Consider the following 22,528-nt stretch of genomic DNA (forward strand, 5'->3'; position numbering starts at 1 on the left):
TGGAGGTGGGACTGGGATCCTGGCCCCAGGCACTTAAATGCAGTAGTGCCGTTGAATCGCACCGGCGGCTCCGAAAGGACGAGGTGGGTTTCCCCTCGCCTTTGTAGCCCAGCGCCGGGAGCCCACTGGGCTAAATTTTATGAGGCCAGCAGAAGCAGGAGTGGAGGTGGGGGTGGGGTTGAAAAATTGGGATGGACATGTTTGCCAGAAACCCGACGTAGTGATGTTGGTTTCGGATTTTGTCAGTGGCGGGAAAGTTCGGAGACGGTTTCACCACCCAGCGCGGCAGGTCAGATCCCCAGCCGTTTCAAGGTAGTGGCACCGAGGCGAGGTTGCAGATAGACCATGGGAAGACAGCCATGGTGCTTTGGATAAGGGAAGTGTGGGGGAGCGGAGGCCATTGTTGGTCTGTGGTTCTGGGCTCTCTGCCCGGTTGGGCTACATCTCATCTGACAGAGACTCATGAGACTCCTCCCACCCTGACCTACCTGTGGCCTGGAACCAGCGCCACTCTTGGGCTTGGGTAGGTGCTCCACCAGCAGCAGCCACCGCCTCCGTGTGGCGCTGCTCAGTGAAAGAGATGCTGGCCTCCCACCCTGGTGCGGGTTTCTTGGCGTTTTTTCTGGAACTTGAGGCACCCGTTGCCAGGATAAAATCCCGGCCCCTATCTTTGTGGACCTCCCTGCTGGGCAGCAGCAGCTTAGATTGAGGGAGGGCCAGGATGCAGCTGCAACTGCATGTGAAGCTCCAAGAGAAGAGTGGCAGCAGCCAGCCACACCAAGAAGGGGCCACCCATGTCAGAGTGTGTACTGGACTCGACTCAGCTACCTCCAAATGTCCGAGTGGCAGTGGCAGCGAATTCTGCGGCTCTCCAAGGACGTGGTCACCAAGTTATGTGCCATGTTGCAGGACGAGTTATGACCTATGGGCTTCGGTGGACACGCAATGCCCGTGGCTCTGAAGATCACTGTGGTACTCAACTTTTACACATCAGGCTCTTTCCAGGGATTCACAGGGGACATGTATGAGGATTCCCAGGCAGCAGCCCACCGCTGCATCAAAGAGGTGACCAATTCCCTGTTCAAGAGGGCCGACGACTATGTGTGCTACCAGACCGATCCTGACAGTCAGGCGGAGAGGGCCTTTGGCTTTGGAGCCATCGCTGAATTCCCCCAAGTGCAAGGTGTGATCGATTGCATGCATGTGCTCATCAAGGCTCTCACGGAGCAGCCAGCGGTCTTCATCAACAGGGAGGGCTTCCATTTGCTCAATGTATAACTGGTCTGCAACTATTGAAAGCATTTCCTGCAGGTGTGTGCCCGTTTTCCATGATGCCTACATACTTCAACAGTCCCAGGTGTCACAACTCTTCAGGCCCCCTGCTCGCTTTCCTGGATGGATTCTCAGGGACAAGGGATGCCCATTAAAGACATGGCTACTGACACTTGTGTGAAACCCTTGCACTGCAGCAGAGGAGACAACACTTGCCACAGCTCCGCACGAGCGACCATCGAGCAGGCCATTGGGCTGCTGAAGATGAGATTCTGGTGCCGCGATCAATCTGAGGGCACCCTGCAGTATGCCCCAGTGGGGGTCTCTCGTATCGTGGTGGTCTGCCTTGCATGATGAGAACATGATTGATCACCAGCCCTCATCCAATGAGGAGGATGTGGAGGCGGCTAATGAGCAGGCACCATTGGATATTGATTCCCTTGCACTGGAGACCAAGGTCACTGAGAGACACACAAGTGTGGCAAGAGTCAATCTCATACATACCTGCTTCCAGCCAGCATGATGGCCTCTCAAAATGGACTTCATGAAGACTCACCTCACTATATTTCACTTGTTGCCTCCTTTATATCTGGATTCCGTGCCTACTTCCCAGTTTCACCATGCGAGTTGGCACGCATGAGATGCTTACCAAAGGTGGCCTGTGCCTACACTGGCAGCCCATTGAGGGGGCAAAGTTGATGGTAGCATCTCCCAATTCAGGAATGAAAGAATGAACATTTCGAACAATGAATGTTAACTCTATTTATTACACCAATTGCATGCTGCTTACACAGTTTGGCACACAAGTAGTCCTCTTGTAGTTTCACCAGGTTTACACCTCATTTTGATGTATGCCTGGTGCTGCTCCTGGCATGCCCTTCTGCACTCTTCATTGAACCAGGGTTGGCCTCCTGCCTTGATGGTAATGGTAGAGTGGAGGATATGCCGTGCCATGAGGTTACAGATTGTGGTTGAATACAATTCTGCTGCTGCCCCACAGCGCCTCATGGATGCCCAATTTTGTATTTCTAGATCTGTTTGAAAACTATCCCATTTAGCACGTTGGTAGTGCCACACAACATGATGGAGGGTATCCTCGATGTGAAGACGGGACTTTGTCTCCACAGGGACTTTGCAGTGGTCACTCATACCAATACTGTCGTGGACAGATGCATCTGTGGCAGGCAGATTGGTGAGGACGAGTCAAATGTGTTTTTCCCTCTTGTTGGTTCTCTTACCTCCTTCCGCAGACCCAGTCTAGCAGTTATGTCCTTTAGGACTTGGCCAGCTTGGTCAGTAGTGGTGCTACCGAGGCACTCTTGGTGATGGACATTGAAGTCCCCCACCCAGAGGACATTCTGCACCCTTGCCACCTCCAAGTGGTGTTCAACATGGAGGAGTACTGACTCATCAGCTGAAGGAAGGCATAAAGAGGGTTACAAATTTCAGCCCACTGAACCGGCAGCTGAATGACTCTGGGCAAGTGCAATATCAAGTAGCCTGAAGACTGATTCAACCAGCAGGCAGGTTAGTCCAGGGGAAAGGGAACAGGGCTGGCATCTGCCTACACTATTCTTATGGTGCCTGGAGCAGTACCCCTGATTCTCATGACCCCACAAACATAATTATTTACTTACCTTTCTCGGGCCCTTCACTGCCTGGTACAACTGGCTGCACCATACATTGGGGTTCTATATATGTTATAGGACCCAATTGCAAAGAGTAATGAGGCTGCAGTTTAATTGAGGTGAGCACCTAAGCAACCCAGCAAAGGCTTTGGTAAGTGATGTACAGTAATTTTATCTCCATTACTGTCCTGTTTTCAAGCATATTTCATTAGATATTTCCACATCAGGATGTGTAAAATACTTATGTGAATATATTAACAGAAGGAAAATTCTCAACTTTAATTAATAAAAAGTTATATGAATTAGCGTGAGAAATTAAGCACTTGGGTCAGTTCCTCATGCAGTATTTTTGGCTTATTTTGTGAATGCAGCTATTTCGACTGTGAGAAGAAATGCTAATTATTTTCTTTTGTTTTTAAATTAATTATTGATAGAGTTGAGGCAGAAACAGTGACAAGAAATAATGTATTTTATATGGCTGTGTAAAACATCTTGATATTTATGAAAAATCAGTCCTTGTCAAAATATCACATATCTATTAGTGCATTTTGTTCTAAAACTACAAGGAAACCTTAGACTTGACATTCTGTTATAAAACTCCACTCTCGCCTTTGCTCACCAGATTTAGGGCTCATTCTTTTCTGCTTGTTCAACTGAATTATTTTGTGATGCTTTTATCTCGCATTTGCAGCTGCAGTTGAATTGAGTGTGGAGGCTGTTGAACAGTATTTATTTCCAAGTCATGTTTAAGTTTATCACAGAGTAACTGTGCTGGGACCACTGTGAAGATTGATAGAGTTCAGCAGTGATGCAGTTTTAGATTTAGGCAGTCATCAGTTTTACTGTGCTGTTGACAGAAGGAGATATTTTCTTTTTCTCTTTGTTGCATAGTACTTCACCTTAGTATATCAGCAGAGTTTGTAGACTCTTTTCACTGCAGTGCTTAAGCAGGAACCGTGATGAAGGTAATGAGATTAAGTACATTGCTTGAATTATTTACTAAAGCTCATAACTGTAATTTGTAGAATAGATTTTAATTAGTATGAATTTGCAGGGAATTTAGGTGTAGCACAAATATTACAAAGTTTTCTTGGCTACCTGCTGTATGATTTTTTTCAAATATCCTATTTTTTCCACTAAATATTTGATAATTCAAATATGGAATAATATTGCGATACCACTGGAGAAAACCTTAATGATGAAAAGATTACTTTCAATCAGATAAGCTATTGTTCAATAGTTTCTGTGGAATATAGATAATTCTCTATGAAACAGGGGTGTATTTCAGGCATAATTGAATTCCTTTTTTATGCCAAGCATGACAAACTACATCAATGCTATTCTGAAAAGAAATCCAGGCAACAGATAAAGAAATGGCTCATGTTTGGAGGTGGGTAGTTACTCATGCTCCCTAACATTTGGTATAGTTGCTCTGATGCACTTCCAAATTGGTGTGCAATTCAAAATGTTGACAACAACAACCTGTATTTAGATAGCCCCTGTAACGTAATAAAATGTCACAGGAGCATTCTAAAACAAAGGATAACACCAAGCCACATAAAGAGATATTGGGTTAGATGACCAAAGCCTTGGTCAAAGAGGTCAGTTTTAAGGAGTGTCTTAAAGGTGGAGAGCAAGGTTGGGAGGCAGAGCGGTATAGAGAGGGAATGCTGGAGCTTAGGGCCTAGGAAACTGAAGGCACAGCCACCAGTAGAGGAATAATAAAAATCAGGGATGCTCAAGAGATCTGAATTTGATGAATGCAGTTATTGCGGAGGGTTCTGGGGCTGGAGGAAATACAGAGATAGGGAGGGACAAGGCCATGGACGAATTTGAAAACTAGGATAAGAATTTTAAAATCAAGAAGTTGCTTGACTTAGGAGCCAATGTAAGTCAGCGATGATGGGTGAACAGGACTTGGTGCAAGTTAAGACACTGGTAGCAGAATTTTCGAAGACCTCAAGTTTACAGAGAGTTACACAGTGGGAGATCAACCAGCAGCACACTGGAATAGTCAAGGCATAAATGAGGGTTTCAGCAGCAGATGAGCTGAGACAGGGGCAAAGTCGGGCGATGTTACGAAGATGGAAGTAGGCAGTCTTAATGGTGGCGCAATTATGTGGTTGGAAGCTCAACCTGGGGTCAAATATGACAGCAAGGAGTTTGAAGCAGGGACCAAAAACAATGGCTTTAGCATTTCTGATATTCAATTGAAGGAAATTTCTGCTTATTCAGTACTGGATGTCAGAGAAGCAGTTTGATAATTTAGCAACAGTAGAGGAGTTGAGAGAGGTGATGGTGAGGTAGCTCTGGGTGTTGTCACCGTACATGTGAAAACTAACGCTGTACTTTTGGATAATGTTGCCAAGGGGCAGCATGTAGATGAGAAATAGGAGAGGACCAAGGATAGATCCTTGAGGGACACCAGAGATAATGGTGCAGGAACAGAAAGAGAAGCCATTGCAAGTGATACTCTGTACATGAGTAGATAGATAAGAATGGACCCAGCTGGACGACAGCTTAAGACTGAAGTGAAACAATTGGGAACATCATATCAGGGAAGTTAGAATATCTGGAGACATTCTTAACTTCGTAATTTTAAGCCTACTAATTATTAGAATTATTTGCAGGCAATTTATTTATTATAACATTACCAAACACGGCTTCTTAATTTTGATATTATCTGATTTCCATGTATTTTTGCTGAATTACCTTTTGGTAATTAACTAAAAATTCTATTCTTTATAAACTTATAATTCTCTCATTTTTGTGAGCCCGTGTTGATAAAAGAGACCCTCAGTGAATAAACAACATTCATGACATCCTGGGCATAATTGTAACTGCCAAGAGATAGTGGTTTTGGGTGCGGGTGGGGGTAATTAAAGACCTGAAAAGTAGCATCGAAGTGGGAACCTGACATGATCCTGCTCACTTCCAAGTGTAACCTGGGTGAGCAGGGAACCCCCATGCTGCTGTAGAGGAAGCCATTAAAATATGCAGAGGCAATTAACTCAGGAGTTAACCCAGCATTCTGGCTTTAGCAACCAGCATACAGGTTTCCTGAGCTGTGTAGAGCATGCCAGGGTCAATGAGGTGAGAGCACAGTGGGGAGCGCTACTTCAGTGTAACTGACAGGCTGTGAAGCCTTCAAATAGTGAATCTGCAGCCTTGACTAGGTGAAAGGTTACTGCTCACAGCACTTCTTCTGAAAGTGTGCTGTTACTAAAGGCCTGCTATCCGACCTGAACCCGACGGGACCCGACGACATGTGTCGGGATCGGGTCAGATCGAGCCCCTCTTCCGGGTCCATTTTGCAGGCTCGGGTCGAGCCGGGTCCAGGTCGGGCCAGGTCCAGGTCGGGCCGGAAACACACAGTAAGTGCTCTGCTGGTAAGTATTGAAAGTGAAAAAACTTACCTGAGCTGGGAGTCCGGGGCGTCAACCAGAGAGACTGAGTCTGCACATTGAGTGAGTGATGTCTCTATGATGTCATCACACAGCTGCAGCTTCCTGGAGGTTCCGAGTCGGAAGTTAAGTCAAGGGATGGTCAGGTCGGGCTCGGGTCGGGTCAAGTCAGTCTCGGGCTCGGGTCGGGTCGGGCGTGGGGCAAAATTGGAGGGACTCGGGCTGGGACGGGCTCAGGTCCGCTGTGATTTGGTTGGGTTCGCGTTGCGTTCTTTTTCCCGACCTGAGCAGGCCTTTAGCTCTTACTGCATGGCAGGTAATCTCAACTTCTTGGAAGTCAGTTCACCTGTCTTTGACTTCAGTCAGTTTGATCTGCACTTCCCTGTTGTCAGCCTTCACCATGTTGTGGGAGCAGCTTATTCAGCTCTACGTTGCATCTCTGGTGAGGAACAAGAGGAGCAACACCACCAGCAGCAGCACTAGTTGCCTTCTCCTCAGCCACCTGCAGATCCACAGGACACAGAATAGATCTAGCTTGAAGGAGGCAGGGTCACTGAATATTTTTAAGGCGGAGGTAGATAGATTCTTGTTAGGCAAGGGAATCAAAGGTTATTGGGGATAGATGGGAGTGTGGAGTTCGAGATACAAACAGATCAGCCATGATGTTATTGAATGGTGGAGCAGGCTCATCAGGCCGAATGGCCTACTTCTGCTCCTAGTTCGTATGGCCCTATGGTCGTATGGTCGAAGGAGGTGACACTCCTAACTAGGGTCTACAGGCAGAGGATCAGCTCTCTCGACATGTGTGAGGACCAGAACCTCAGGAGGCTCAGCTTTCACATTTGTTAGTTGCAGACATCTGCAGCCTTCTGGAACAAGAGCTCCTTCCCAGTGGACTAGGTGGGCATGCATTCCAAGTGGCTGTCAAAGTGACTATCAGTGGAGGGCCCCACCCAGTTCTGTGCCTCTCCCTGCAGTTCTGCACTCTCTTCCCCAGGAGGAGAAAAAGCAGAGAGTTGTGAATGTAAGAAATAGATAATGTGGAGAGGAGGGAAGGACAACATTTGTGGAGGGTGACTATGAGTCATAGATATGAGATAGCACAAAGATGAGGGTGAGTGTTGGCTGTTCAGATGGGAATGTTGAGGTACCTGGAGAGTGAGGAATGTGTGGAGCTGCAAGATGTGTTGACCAGAGAGGTGTTGTGCAGGGGAATGCTGGGAAAGTCAGAGTGTGGGGTTTGGCTCCTGAAAGTGTTATGCCACTCACCTTGGCCTCCCGAGGTCCTGCATTTCTAATAACACTGAACTTGGGCTACCATCTGTAACATTAAACTTACACACAATGTTGAGTCAAGCCCATGAGATCTTCAGAGGCTCACCTCAACATAGGTTATAATACAGTAGAACAAGAATAATTCCTGGACTGGCCAAAGGTTACTGTCGGTCAAAGTATGGAGCTGTCAATCATCCCCATCTCCCAGAGGCACACAATGGCACATCCTCTGCCCTGAGATCCAGATAACACAAATTTAGGCTTCACAGGGTTTCAAGATTATCACTTAATTAAAAGATGCAATGGCATTTGGCTAAAACAATGTAAAACATGAGCCTTTCAACTTTTTCGGAGGTAACTTTGGGAAAACCAAGTTCAAAAGATTTAGCACTTCAAAAATATTTATATGCCATTATGTATTCTTCCATTATCGCAGTTTTTAAATCTAATTTATATATCTTTGAGTGCGAGTCAAGGTTTTAATATGTCATGAATCTAAACATCTTTATTCTAAGAATATTTTAGTACTATTATAGAGAAATGATGAAACTAATTTAGTATTTTCTTATGCTTTAAATCTCTTGCCACTCATTATCAATGCCTGTGTCTAGACAAATGGGACAGAGTGCTCATTTGATATCCTAGGTAAAGAGCTGAGCTCCCCTGGGTGACATGCAGTTATTGGTAGATTGATCAATCTATCTATAGTAGGTAAGGAAAACACTACTTAATTTCTAGGAAGCAATGAAAAAAAATACTTTACTGTCTATGAATACGACTTTGAGAAAGCTTTCCAAATCCTTTCAGAACAGATGCACACTCTCTTCCTTTGAAACTCCTTTGAAGATCTGCTCATATGAATGCACTAGCAGAGCACCTATGTCATTGTTCAGTGCTCTGCTTTATCTGAGTTCTACTTCCAAGCCAAGATTGCCTGAAACTTTCAAGAACCAATGAAGGGCTTGCATTTATATAGCACTTTTTGTGACTTAAGCACGTGAATGAAATACTTTTTGCATGGAGAAAATGCGGCAGCCAATTTGTACACAGCAAGGTCCCACAATATGGGAATAATGACCAGATAAAGTGTTTTCATGTTGGTTGAGGGACAAATGTTGGCCAGATTACTGGGGAGAACTCCCCTGTTCTTCTTTGAATCGTGCCATGGAATCTTTTATGTTAACCTGAGAGGGCAGACGGGGCCTCGGTTTAACATCTCATTCGGATACCACACCTCCGACAGTTCTGCATTCCTTTTGTACACCAATAAGAGAAATAAACTAAAAATAGATGATTTGTTATACTGTTCATCCCACTGAATTCAAATAGATGAACCAAGCTGTGCAGAAATACACAGAAGCTGTGTAGAAATACACAGCTGACTGTTATGATTCCAGCTTTTGTATTGACCCATGCGCTTACTGAGAGTGGAAGGGAGACGAGCACACCAGTGCAGAAGAGTGCAATACTACAAAAAATTAGCTTCTATGGTGTCACTCATGTATGAAAAGATGTCTTGCAATTCTTCAAAATGAAGTGGCCAAAATGGGCACTGAACAAGCAATAGAGAGAAGAAAAGCGATGTAAGAGGTGAAAGCATGGTGCAAGAGAAGGGTCTTTAGGTGGCTTTTGACATTAGGGAAAGAGCTGACAAGATGAAAGTGCTAAGGAAGAGTGTTTCAGGAGCTAACAATGTATTTAGGTGTCAGCAACGGTTCAGTTGATGGTACTTGAGTTGGAAGGTTGTGGGTTCAAGTCCACAGACTTGAGCACAAAATCTAGACTGACACTATGATGAGAAGTTTAATTGAGGCCCCATCTGCCCCCTCAGGTGGACATAAAAGATCCCATTGCACTTCTCCCCAGTATCTGAGCCAATGTTTATCCCTCAACTAATCGCTGAAACAGATCATCTGGTCATTTTCACATTGCTGTTTGTGGGATCTTGCTCTGTGCAACTCGGCTGCTGCGTTTCCTACATTACAACAGTATCTACACTTCAAAAGTACTTCATTTGCTTGAAAGGACTTTGGAACATCCTGAGATTGTGAAAGGTGCTGTATAAATACAAGACTATTTCTTTTTTATACCAGGTAGAGTTTGGGAATAGAAGTACAAGTAGCAAATAAGAACATTAAAAAATATGAAATAGAAGCAAAAGTGGACCATTTGGTCCCTTGAGCCTTTTCTCTCATTCAGTCAGGTCATGGCTGATCTTCAACCTCAACTCCTTTTTCCCTCTAAATTCCCATATCCATTGATTCCTTTCGAGTCCAAAAATCTTGCGATCTCAGCCTTGAATGTACTGAATGACTTGAGCATTCACAGCCCCCTGGGCAGAGAATTCCAAAGATTCACAATCCCTCTGAGTGACAAAATTTCTTCTTATCTCAGTCCTAAATGGCCAACCCCTTATCCTGAAACTTAAGCCCCTCCTCACCCCCTCCTCTCCCACCTCCCCCCCCCCCCAGTTCTGCAGCCAGTGGAAACAGCCTCACCCCATTAACCCTGTCAAGCCCTCTCATATGTTGCAATGAGATCACCTCTTGTTCTTCTAAACTCCATGACTATAGGCCCATTATAACTAATCTCTCCTCATAAGTCAACCCTCTCATCCCAGGGATCAATCTGGTGAACCTTTGTTGCACCACAACTAAGGCAAGTGCATTCCACCTTGAGTACAGAGACCAAAACTGTGGGGTACTCCACATGTGGTCTCACCAAAGCCCTGTACAATTGCAGCAAGACTTCCTTACTATTGCACTCCAGCTCCCTTGCAATAAAGGCCAGAATACTATTTGCCCTCCTAATTGCTTGCTGTACCTGCAAATTAACTTTCTGTGTTTTGTGCATAAGGAAACCCAAATCCCTCTGAACATCAAAATTCAATATCTTCTCACCATTTAAAGATATTCTGTTTTTCTGTTCTTCCTACCAAAGTGAATAACTTCATATGTTTATTCATACTCCATCTGCCACTTTCCCACTCACTTAACTTATCAATACCCCTTTAAAGACAGTCTGAAAAAAACCTGAAAAACCCACTGTTTTTTTCAGGTTGTTTTTCTTCAGGTTTGCACTTGCTGCTGTTCAATATTCAGTATATTCACACCTAATCTGTACTAATGCTTTGTCTTTCAACGCACCATTAACATATTGTTTGCCTTTGCTCCGTGACCTTTTGGTCAGCTATGTGGCCTGGTCCAATCTGCACCTTCTCCTTTGTTATCTCTTGCCCAACCCCCACCTCACTTGTTTATAATCTGTGACTTTTCTAATATTTGTCAGTTCCGAAGAAGGGTCACTGACCCGAAACGTTAACTCTGCTTCTCTTTCCAAACATTGTAGCCTGTCTGATTAACTTGGAAAATATTGTTCGTAATATTAGTGCATACATATACTTAACATATTTGTGTAACATAGTATTACTTTAGACGCCAAGTAACTCCTCTGTAGTGAAAATGGATGTCATACAAACATATTGAGCATGTGCCTGTGACTATCACCAACAGCAAGTTCGAAAGCGATTGTATTGTCTGACCCTTAACTAAATGGCTGAGTTAGTAATTCAGTGTGACAAATGTGGCTACCAACAACACAATAAAAAGGCTTGTTCCATTGTAATAGTTTCTGATATATATATCAAAACCATGTACCTGGCCATATCAATCACTCAACTTCACATTTTTCAGTCTCAACTAGTTGTAAGAATAGCAGCTGCATCTGCTTTCAGTTAGTTATTTCAATGAATATTTCACATTCAAAATGGGCAATGGGGCCTTGAGAAGCAGAAGAAAGATGATGAGCTTAAAATTAATTTAATGAAAAAGGGCACGCAATAAATTAGATTGGGTAAATTATATAGATTTAATAGGGTACAAATAAGAATACAAAAAAATAATGAATGATCGATGGGCAAGCAAAAGGGAAGTGTATTTTAATTTTAATTTGTTTTATGTATTTAATTGTAAGGGTCAATGCAATAATAATAGAGCTAAAGCTACTCTTGACATTTGATCAGCTTTATTACTGTAATATTAGCGTAGTCAGCCCAGGATGATTGGAATTCCCCAGACCTGGCACCAGTCTAAGCATTACTTATTTAATCGTGTTGCTTTACTTAGATGAAGACCAATAATTAGCAATTTATGTCTTATCATGCACATTACTTGAGGGTATGTTTTATTGCTGTAAAGCAGCACAATAGATTTATGATGTAACTAGATAATGAAGAACTGAATAAGATAAAAGTAGGCAAATGAACATAGTACTCAACATCATTAACCGCTAGTTACTGCATATCAAACTCATTCTTTCAAGCCATTTTATATTACATTGTACAAATATCATCAGTGAGATAGTTAGGATTATTATTGAAACATACCTTGTATGGTGAATGTACTAGGATCAAGCAATATTTAACCCATTTCTTTATCTTTTTACTTTATATTTTAGGTGTTATTAATACAGCTGATGTACTCGATCGTGAAACAACTGCATCCTACTGGCTTACGGTGTATGCTACTGACCATGGAGTTGTTCCATTGTTTTCATCCATTGAGATCTACATCGAGGTTGAAGATGAAAATGACAATGCACCAATATCTTCTCAACCTATTTATCATCCATCGATTATGGAAAACTCTCCCAAGGATGTTCCCATTGTTCAGATTCAGGCCTATGATCCAGATTCCAGTTCCAGTGATAAAATGACTTTTAGGATTACAAGTGGGAATCCGCAGAATTTCTTTACTATTAACTCCAAGACAGGTAGGTTTGTTCGTTTCACTTTATTCATTCTGCGCTGAGAAGCCTGTTACTTAGAAACTTGTTTTCCAGCACTGGCTGTTGCCTGTTTTATATGATGGAATGTTTCCTTTGCTGCAAACTCAAATATGGTCTTAAAGAATCAAGAATGACCTTTCTCACATTTTCTCTTGTGTAATATCACAAATATAGTAGTGTTCATGTGGTCACAGGACATTATTGTACATCTGTGATTGTCAGCATGATGAGTCATGCCTTCGAGCAAATACTTGAACAAACAATGAGTGTTTTTTCACAGAGAGGCACCTGCTAATTATTAGGCTTGAGTGAAATTGATCGGGTCATCTCCATGTCTTCCATGACTTGGGTATGATTCATAGCCAAATGAGAAAACAAAATATCAATCTTTCCCTCACTCACCCTAAATTTAAATGGAGAAATACTTGTTAGTATTAAAGAAACACAATAAAACTCAAATTTGATCAATACTGCATAAAACAAAAACACCAACCATCTGTCTTGACATGCTTCAAGTACAGATCTCAGTGCTGAAAGGACAGTGTTCTAGTACAGTATTTGCATCATTTAGTTGGCTGCACTATGCATTTCTGAGAAAAAGAATTCAGCAGAACTAAAACTATTGTATACTAATTTACCAATAGCAATTGCTAGTATGGTTAAACTTTTATTCTGACATCATTTTAGAGGGGGAGCCTGGGGCTTAATGGAACTGTGGAGCAGTAACCTGAGCTCGAGCAGGAGAGTGGAATGTGAGGCTTGGCACACATTTGAGCTCCCAGGGCTGGCTTTTAACATCCCGAAACAGTGAGTTTGGGGGTCAGGTCAGAGGCTAAAATTTAAAAAATTTTCAAACCTGAACCCAACCTGCACACTTCAGTGTTTAACGGAGGCAGGACAAGGGTTGGGCAGCTAACCCATTTCATGAGGTGGGTTGGCAGCTTAAATGTGTTAATGAGGTGCCTAATCTAACCTGTTTTATAGATTTATATATAGATATATATTATTTATAGATAGCCAGCCAGGTTTCACAGGCCATCAGCTTCAGGGAGGTGAGGACAACTTTGGGGAGAAGTTAAGTGCCTTTACGGCATTCCTTGTGGCACATATGTACATCACCCAAACTGCTCCACCCCCACCCTCCCCAGGATCATGGATCAGACAACCTAGCTCATTAATGACAAAGGATGCATGTGGGGAAATACGGACTTCTGGATTTCCCATCCAAAACTCCACCCTCCCTCCTCCAGCCTACATCCCTGTTAGTATCCAGGCCCTGTTCTCTGTCAGCAGTAATGGGAGGACAGGCATCTAGCAGCACAGTTGGGAGTGTGGCTAGGTCTGGTAGCACTGGTTTATAACTTTTTAAGAGAGTTTAATTTGGTGTTGGTATTTGGTTCTTGGAAGTGTATCTTTGTGTCTATCTTGGTCTATGCCTCTGTCTGACCTTCCTCCTCCCCCTTGCCCTTGCCTTATCTTTGCCCTTCGAGTAAGGGGCACACAGAGAGGAGACTTCACCTGAGTGAGATGTAGTCAGAGTGCGAAGGTGGGAATTTGGTTCACATGGTAAGTTCTGGTCAGTTTTTCTCAAGTTTCAATTTAGATTACGAGTCAGGCTCTGACATAGTACTTTAAAACTTCAAGTTAGTCACATTGCCTTGTTAAACAGCTGCCTGGCAGTGGCAGTTATCTGTCAATCATCTGAAAGTAGTTGGTTCAAGAGGTGTTAATCACTGTAGCAAGAAGCTAACCTAGGTAATGACTCATCAAAGGCTCTACATAAGCAGTCAGGTTTTCAAACCACACTGAGTAAGGGGTACACAGAGAGGAGACTTCACCTGAGTGAAACAGTCAGAGTGTGAAGGTGGGAATTTGGTGCACGTGGGAATTTGGTGCAGAAGGGGAAAGAGGTGCTCCTTTTTCAGCCTCCAGTAGCTGTAGAAGACACATGTTGCTTCCCAGAAATAGAGGGTAACCTAGAGACAGCGGCGAGAGTTTGAAGAGCTAGGATAGTGAGTCTGTGAGTTCAGAGCATTCCATATGACGTTACAGCAAAGAAGTTGAGTGATTGGTTGGTGAATATTTTCTCTTTTTCACTTATCTAAACTAAGGAATTTTAAATGGGGTTAGTATAACATTAATTGAAATAATAAGAATCTTCTGAAACTCAGGTAATTTATTTGTAAGGTTCTATTAGTAGTAGTACAGTTTACTGGTAGTAGTAAAGCTTAGTAGTAATCGTGGGGCTTGTTAGTAGTAGGCTTTATTAATTATAAATTAACTAAGAAAAATAAATTAATTAACACATAATAAAGATGGCAGGGCAGGTGATGTGTTGCAGCTGAGGTACGTGGGAGCTGGTGGATGCCAGTGTGATCCACGGCAAACATGTCAGCAGTAAGTGTCTGCGGCTCCAGGAGCTTCAGCTCAGAGTCAGTGAGCTGGAGGCCGGACTACAGACAATGCGATGCATCAGGGAGGGCGAACATTATCTGGACACTTTGTTCCAGAAAGCAGTCACACTGCTTAGGATAGCGGCTTCTGATTTGGTCAGGGAGAGGAAGGTGTGACTGCGAGTGAGGCAGGTAAGGGGATCGAGAAGGCAGAAGTGCAGGAGCCTCAGCCCTTGCAGTTGTCCAACAGGTTTGAGGCTCTTTCAGCTTGCATGGATGAGACTGAGGGCTGCAGGATGGATGAGCAAACTGACCATGGCACCGGGGTACAGGAAGCCATTCAAGCAGGGGAAGTAAACAGGAATGTAGTGGTAGTAGAGGACAGTACAGTCAGGGGGATAGACACAGTTCTCTGTGGTCAAGAGTGAGAGTGCTGATGAATGCCAGGGTTTGGGACATCTGCTCAGAGCTGGAGAGGAATTTGCAGTGGAATGGGGAGTATCTAGTTGTCATGGTCCACGCGAGTGCCAACGACATAGGTAGGACTAGGAAAGAGGTTCTGCATAGAGAGTATGAGCAGTTAGGGGCTAAATTAAAATGCAGAACCTCAATCTCTGAGTTGTCATCTGAGCCATGAGCAAATTGGAGTAGGTTAACTAAGATTAGAGAGTTAAAAGCGTGGCTCAAAGATCGGTGGGGGAGAAATGAGTTTCGATTCATGGGCACTGACACCAGTACAGTGGCAACTGGGAGCTGTACCGTTGGGACGGTCTTCACCTGAACTGTGCTAGGACCAGTGTTCTGGTGAGTCAGATAACTAGGGCGGTAGAGAGGGCTTTAAACTAAATAGTGGGGGTGAGGGATCAAGTGAGGGAAGATGTGATAATTTAAAAAGAACGGAGAAGACAAGAGAGCAAGGCAGCAATAAGGGAATTGATAATCTGAATGTGGCAGGGTGGGATAGTGCATATAAACTTAAGAGTACAACAGCAGATGAGGCTAGAGGTTGTGAAAAGAATAAAACAACAGAATTAAAGGTAGTCTGTTTGAATGCACACAGCATTTGCAACAAGGTAGTTGAATTGATAGCACAAATGGAAGTAAATGGGTATGAACTAATTGCCATTACAGAGACGTGGCTGCTGGGTGACCAAGGCTGGGAACTGAACATTCAAGGGTATTCAAATTTAGGAGGGGTAGGCAAAAAGGAAAAGGAGGTGGGGTCGTGCTGTTAATAAGGGATGAGATAAATACATTAGTGAGAGAGGATCTTAGATTGGAGGATTAAGATGTGGAATCAAATATAAAATAAAAACAAGAAATGCTGGAACCACTCAGCAGGTCTGGCAGCATCTGTGAAAAGAGAAGCAGAGTTAACGTTTCGGGTCAGTGACCCTTTTTCGGAACTCTTTTAATATAGATGTAGAATCAGTTGGGTAGAGCTAAGAAACAGCAAGGGCCAGCAAACATTGGTAAGAGTTGTTTATAGGCCATCAAACAGTAGTGCTAATGTAAGACATGGTATAAATCAGAAAATTAGAGGTGCATATAACAAAGGTAATATAGGAATCATGGGGGACTTCAATCAACTTATAGACTGAGTAAACCTAGTTAGCACTAATGCTGTGGAGGTCGATTTCCTGGAATGTACACAAGATGGTTTGCAAGAACAGTATGTTGAGGAATCAACGAGAGAATGGGCTATTTTAGATCTGGTATTGTTCAATGACAATGGGCTAAGTAATAATCTCATTGTAAAGGAGCCTCTAGGGAAAAGTGACCATAGTATTATAGAATTTTACTTTCAGTTTGAAAGTGATGTAGTTCAATCTGAAACTAGGGTCTTAAATCTAAACAAAGGAAACCAAATGGTTTACAACAAATTTACCTTCCTTTGAGGCACAAAAACCCAACTAGAAAGGTGATCCAACCATGGCTAACAAGAGAAGTTAAAGATTGTATGAGATCAAAGGAAAAGGCTTATAAAGTTGCCAAAAAGTAGTAAGCCTGAGGATTGGGAGCATTTTAGAATTAAGCAAAGGAGGACCAAAAAACTGATAAAGAAAGAGAAAATAGAATATGAAAGTAAACTAACAAGAAACATAAAAATAGACTGTAAAAGCTTCTGTAGGTATGTAAAAAGGAAAAGGTTAGCAAAGACAAATGTGGTCCCATTACAGGTAGACAGGTGAACTTATAATGGGGAATATGGAAATGGCAGAGAAACTAAACAAATACTTAGCGTATGTTTTCATGGAAGAAGATACAAAAAAACTTCCCAGAAATACTAAAGAACCAAGGGACTAGTGAGAATGAAAAACTGAAAGTATTAGCAAAAAAGTAGTACTGGAGAAATTAATGGGACTGAAAGTTGATAAATGCTCTGGACCTGATGATCTACAGAGATGGCTGTAGTGATAGTGGATGCATTGGTGATCATCTTCCAAAATTCTATAGATTCTGGGACGGTTGCTGAAGACTGGAAGGTAGCATATGTAACTCCACTATTTAAGAAAGGAGGGAGAGAGAAAACGGGGCACTACAGACCTGTTAGCCTGACATCAGCGGTAGGGAAAATGCTAGAATCTATTATGAAGGATGTGATAACGGGACACTTAGAAAAAAGTGGTAGGATTGGACAGAGTCAACGTGGATTTATGAAAGGGAAATCATGTTTGACAAACCTCTTGGAGTATTTTTGAGGATATAGCTAGCAGAATAGGTAAGAGGGAACCAGGATCTGATGTATTTGGATTTTCAGAAGGCTTTCGAAAAGGTCCCACACAAGAAGTTAGTAAGCAAAATTAGAGTACATGGAATTGGGGGTAATATACTGACATAGTTTGAAAATTGGTTGATGGACAGAAAACAGAGATTATGAATAAATGGGAAAGAGGGCTGGATTTTACGTCGGGCGGATGGGAGCTGACCACCGACGTAAAATTTGGTGGTGAACCCGCTTCCGCCAAGCCTGGGGATCAGTCCTGTATTTGACAGGTCCCCAGGCTTTAACTGTTCTGAGGCAGGACTTCCACCCGCTTGAGGGAGGAAGTCCTGCCTCATTGCGCTGCCGGCCAATCCATTTTACGTTACCCCCTGCCAGCATCCGGCTCGCTGGGTTGACATAAAATTCCGGTCAAAAAGTAGGAATAAACGGGTCTTCAGGTTGGCAGGCTTTGACTAGTGGAGTACCGCAAGGATCAGTGTTTGGGCCCCAGCTGTTCACAATCTATATCAATGATTTGGATGTGGGGACCAAATGTAATATTTTCAAGTTTGCTGATGGGAAATATTGATGTCCAAAGGGACCTGGGTATCCTTGTTCATAAGTCACTGAAAGCTAACATGCATGTGCAGCAAGCAATTAGGAAGGCAAATCATATGTTCGCCTTTATTGCAAGCGGATTTGAGTACAGGAGTAAAGAAGTCTTGCTGCAATTGTATAGAGCTTTGGTGAGACTGCACCTGGAGTATTGTGTACAGTTTTTGTCTCCTTACCTAAGGAAGGATATACTTGCCATAGAGGGAGTGCAACAAAGGTTCACCAGACTAATTCCTGGGATGGGGGGATTGTCCTATGAGGAGAGATTGAGGATACTGGCCTGTATTTTCTAGAGTTTTGAAGAATAAGAGGTGATTTTATTGAAGCACACAAAATTTATTTATTTATTTAGAGATACAGCACTGAAACAGGCCCTTCGGCCCACCGAGTCTGTGCCGACCATCAACCACCCATTTATACTAATCCTACACTATCCCATATTCCTACCACATCCCCACCTGTCCCTATATTCCCCTGCCACCTACCTATACTAGCGGCAATTTATAATGGCCAATTTACCTATCAACCTGAAAGTCTTTGGTGGTGGGAGGAAACTGGAGTACCCGGCGAAAACCCGGCGAAAATGCTTACAGGGCTCGGCAGGGTAGATGCAGGAAGGATGTTTCCCCCAACTGGGCGGGAGGGGGGTGGTGGGGGTGTATGGTCCAGAACTAAGGGACACAGTCTCAGAATAAGAGGTAGACCATTTAGGACTGAAATGAGGAGAAATTTCTTCAGTCAGAGGGTGGTGAATCTGTGGAATTCTCTACCGCAGAGGGTTATCGAGGCTTAGTTATTTTGTATGTTCAAGAGAGAGATCAATACATTTTTGGATATTCAAGATATCAAGCAATATAGGGATAGTGCAGGAAAATGGCATTGAGGTAGAAGATCAGCCATGGTCTAGTTGAATGGCGGAGCAGGCTCGAGATGCCGAATGGCCTACTCCTGCTCCTATTTCCTATGTTCCTAAATTTATTTCTCTTCCCAATTCCCTGACATAGATGAACTGTCATCAAGACTGCAAAGATATGTTAGGCCAGAACTGCAAGCCAGCAGTGGGTCTAAGTGTGTCTGTGCCTACTGTGCCTGGACAAAAATAGCTTGAAGTGAAGTTTTTGTTATTGTCATTTTACATAAGGGGTCAGACCAGTGGGTACATTTTCAAAGACCTTCTTTACTGCAAGGGTGGTAGGAAATACTCTCATTTAATTTTCAACAAAGCTGATTAGTGATATATTACATTCTAAATTCTGGCATCAGTAAATTATAGTCCTTTAATGTGATATTTGAGTGGTACTTCAGTGAATTGCACATTATTCTCAGTATAGATGCACAGTAATAAAAGCTAGGTTTTAATTCAATTTTTTTCTATACTGTCATCACTATAAGTAATTTATGGTGGTATGTTGCGAAAGTATCTCTTATTTAGCAACTCACATTAGAAGCGTCTTGTATCATGAATTTTTTGTATAAAATATGTTTAAACTACCACATTTAACTGAAGTACATGAGAACATCCTTAAAAATAAATTCTTCATGTTTAAATCAGTTTGAAGTTTTGAAAGATTTATGGCATGTGAAAGACTGGCTAAAATTTCAATCAACGTGAATGATAAGAGTTATGATAGATTGTGTATGATTCTGTAAAAGGTCAAGATCATTTAACTGTAGCTATTAATGTACTAAACTTGTGGTGAACTTCATGAAGGAAAAATTAAATGTAAAAATCAAACTTCTTTGTACTTTTAGGTTCATTTTCACAATTACAATCATGATTGATGCTCAGAGTGTTAACATTACATTTGTTGGTGCAAAGTGAGTGACGGAGCCCTTTATAAAATACTGAGATTTAAAGCATAACTATCAAATGTCAAGTCCCATGGCCAGTCTTTCACATGCCATGTCCCTTGTATAGCCTATATTATTTAAGTATGTGACTGTCTGCCACTAAAGATGAATTTAAAATTTTAATTAAATTCAGTCATGATGATAAAGCAGACACCATAACACTAATCAACATTCTCACATCAAGCAAAGCTCTTTAATACAATTTTAAGTTGCACCATCCTATGTTTAAAGCAGATATGGTTCAACAGACTTCCTCAAATTCCAATACTCTGCTTAAGAATAATTATTTTCAGTAAGGCTTCAGGTGAGTTTTCTTTTTTTGTATTACACACTGCTAAATTGATGGTGTCCTAAAACTACTTAGGCTTCAATCATTAATCTTTCTATGACAAAAGGTATGAGAACAGAAAGTAGAATATTGGAGAGGAGAAATTGGATCTATGGGTAATCTTAATGCACTGCATTCAGCTCCTTTCTTCTTGTGTTATCAAAATGAGCTACTGTCTATTTTGCTCAGCTGTAATTAACAGCCACAAAAATATATTAAATACTGATTTATAGTTAGCCTTTTTAGCCAGGTGAAACAGAGCGTACAGACAAATATGGTTGTTCTAAATTTTCAGCTTTAAACTAATGTGTTTACTAACCAGAATTAAACTTCCTCAGAAAAGAACAGAGAAAAATAGACAAAAATAACTTTCCAGTTACCCTAAGAACTGACAAAATATTTAAATCATCCAGAGAATGGCAGATTAAATTTCATAAATTATCCCGATGCCAGGAGGAATATGTTTCTGTTTTTCTCTGATTTTTCTATCTTCATAGGATATTCATCACTAGGCATCTTTTGTACCAGTTTGAGTGAGTAGCAACCTTGGGACTTGGCTTTTGACCCTAATGCTGGGCAGCGGTCTTTAACCACTTTAACCTTTGAGTTGCCTTTAATTAACACTGTGATCCAATAAACAAATATTTGTGGGGCATTTTAGGTTTGAATGTAGCTTTGTTACTGTTTAGTCTACTTAATCATAATGTCAGATTTTGCAACTGTAGATGGGCAGGGATCAAAAAATTAGTTATTAGCAGGGGTTCAGCTAATCAGTGTTCAAATTCCTTTATTAACTGTAGTAGAGGCATAGCTGGAGCTTGGAATAAAATAGGGCTGGAATCTTACTAGCCCTCTGGAGATGGTCTGGGAAGGGGGAGGGCTGGTAATATGCTGGCGGAGACATTGAGTTGAATTTTATAAGCCTCCCGACTTCGGGGGTGGTGGCGAGGGCGCCCGGAAAATACATACAGGAGAGGCCCGCCACGGGCCTCAACGCCAGGAAGGCCCCGCCCCACTTTACCGGTGGCAGCAGGGCCTCAGGGCGGTTCCCCCACCACTTGGCGACGGAGCATTCATTTAAATATTAAAATAAATGTAAATCAATGAATAAAAAATTACCGGCAGCCGGTGGCCGGAACTCCCGTGCCTTCGGCCGAGGCGTGACACTGGTGGGGAGGGGGGAGGAGTGAATTTTTTAGGGCGGGGGGTGGGGGGAGCGGAAAATACGAACACGATTGGTTGACGGGATGGTGGGAAGAGGTTGAAGGTTAAAGGAAAGAAAGTTCGGGGGGAATGGCGGCAAGCTATTAAAATTCAGCTCATTGAGAGAGAAGCCTGACATCTTCTCGCTGTCACAGGATAGTCCCAGAATCTGGAATGGCAGTGGCGTGGCTACCTGCCAACCGGAGGTGGGTGGCCAATTAGTTCAATTAAGTGACCACTTAGCAGCCAATCTATGCCCCACCAGCATTTTACTAGTGTTGGGATGGGCTGCTGCCATGTGATGACATCGCCAGGTATATTGATGAGTCAGCCTCCCAAGGGCTTCCTGTAGCAGGTTTTGGGTGGGTGGGGGGGGGGGGCGCGACTTCCTCTCTGCTGACTCCATATCCCACGGAGGGGCTCCCAGGGGCAATGGCCGGCCTCATGGTTTTCATACAACTGGTCACTGGAGCCAGCCTGCCTGACCCCAGCACATTAAAAACCATTTGTACCTGGTCTTCGAGGGCACCGCAACACGAAGGTGCCCTCTGCTTCTCCCAGCAGTCTCAGAAGTGGCCACATCTATTGGTTGGGCCAGCAGCTCTGAGAGGCAGGCCACTGTCCCTTATTGGATGGTGGTCCTGACGGCGGCCTGATAATTGGCTGCCAGTGGTAAAATCGCCCTCGGGTGCTACTGTCCACCCGTGGGTGATCGGGACTTGCTTTCAGTCTTGGCAACAGGACTTTCTACCTTTTGGTAAAATCCAGCCCATGGTTCTAAAAGAGAATGACAAGTTTCTCAGTAATTTGTGCATTTTAAAAGAATCTGTGAGGTAGATCATGTAATCATTTTGTGTCACAATCCAGCTATTCTGTGAGGTTCTCCTGTATAATCACCCAGAAGAAGTAGTACTAAAAGAAGTGTTGTATTTTATTTTAAATAAGTCGATGCACACATTAATAATCACAATAGAGGGACCGCCCTTGATAAATAACGGAAATATGCAGCTAATTGAAAGTCTGCAAATTTTCAGTTTACACATTTTTGGTACAGCAATATAGGGCCA

General features: G+C 42.9%; 1 protein-coding gene across 5 annotated transcripts in view; it reads left to right on the forward strand.

Moving 5' to 3' along the window:
- The window catches only part of fat3a (FAT atypical cadherin 3a), an 874,448-nt gene that overhangs the window by 377,941 nt on the left and 473,979 nt on the right, over positions 1-22,528 (forward strand). For all 5 annotated transcript variants that reach the window (XM_068033985.1, XM_068033988.1, XM_068033989.1 and 2 more), the window contains one exon: positions 12,035-12,349. In XM_068033985.1, coding sequence (XP_067890086.1) covers positions 12,035-12,349 — 315 coding nt within the window. The remainder of the gene's footprint in view (positions 1-12,034; positions 12,350-22,528) is intronic.

The sequence above is a fragment of the Heterodontus francisci genome, chromosome 6, assembly GCF_036365525.1.
Source record: "Heterodontus francisci isolate sHetFra1 chromosome 6, sHetFra1.hap1, whole genome shotgun sequence".
NCBI lineage: Eukaryota > Metazoa > Chordata > Chondrichthyes > Heterodontiformes > Heterodontidae > Heterodontus > Heterodontus francisci.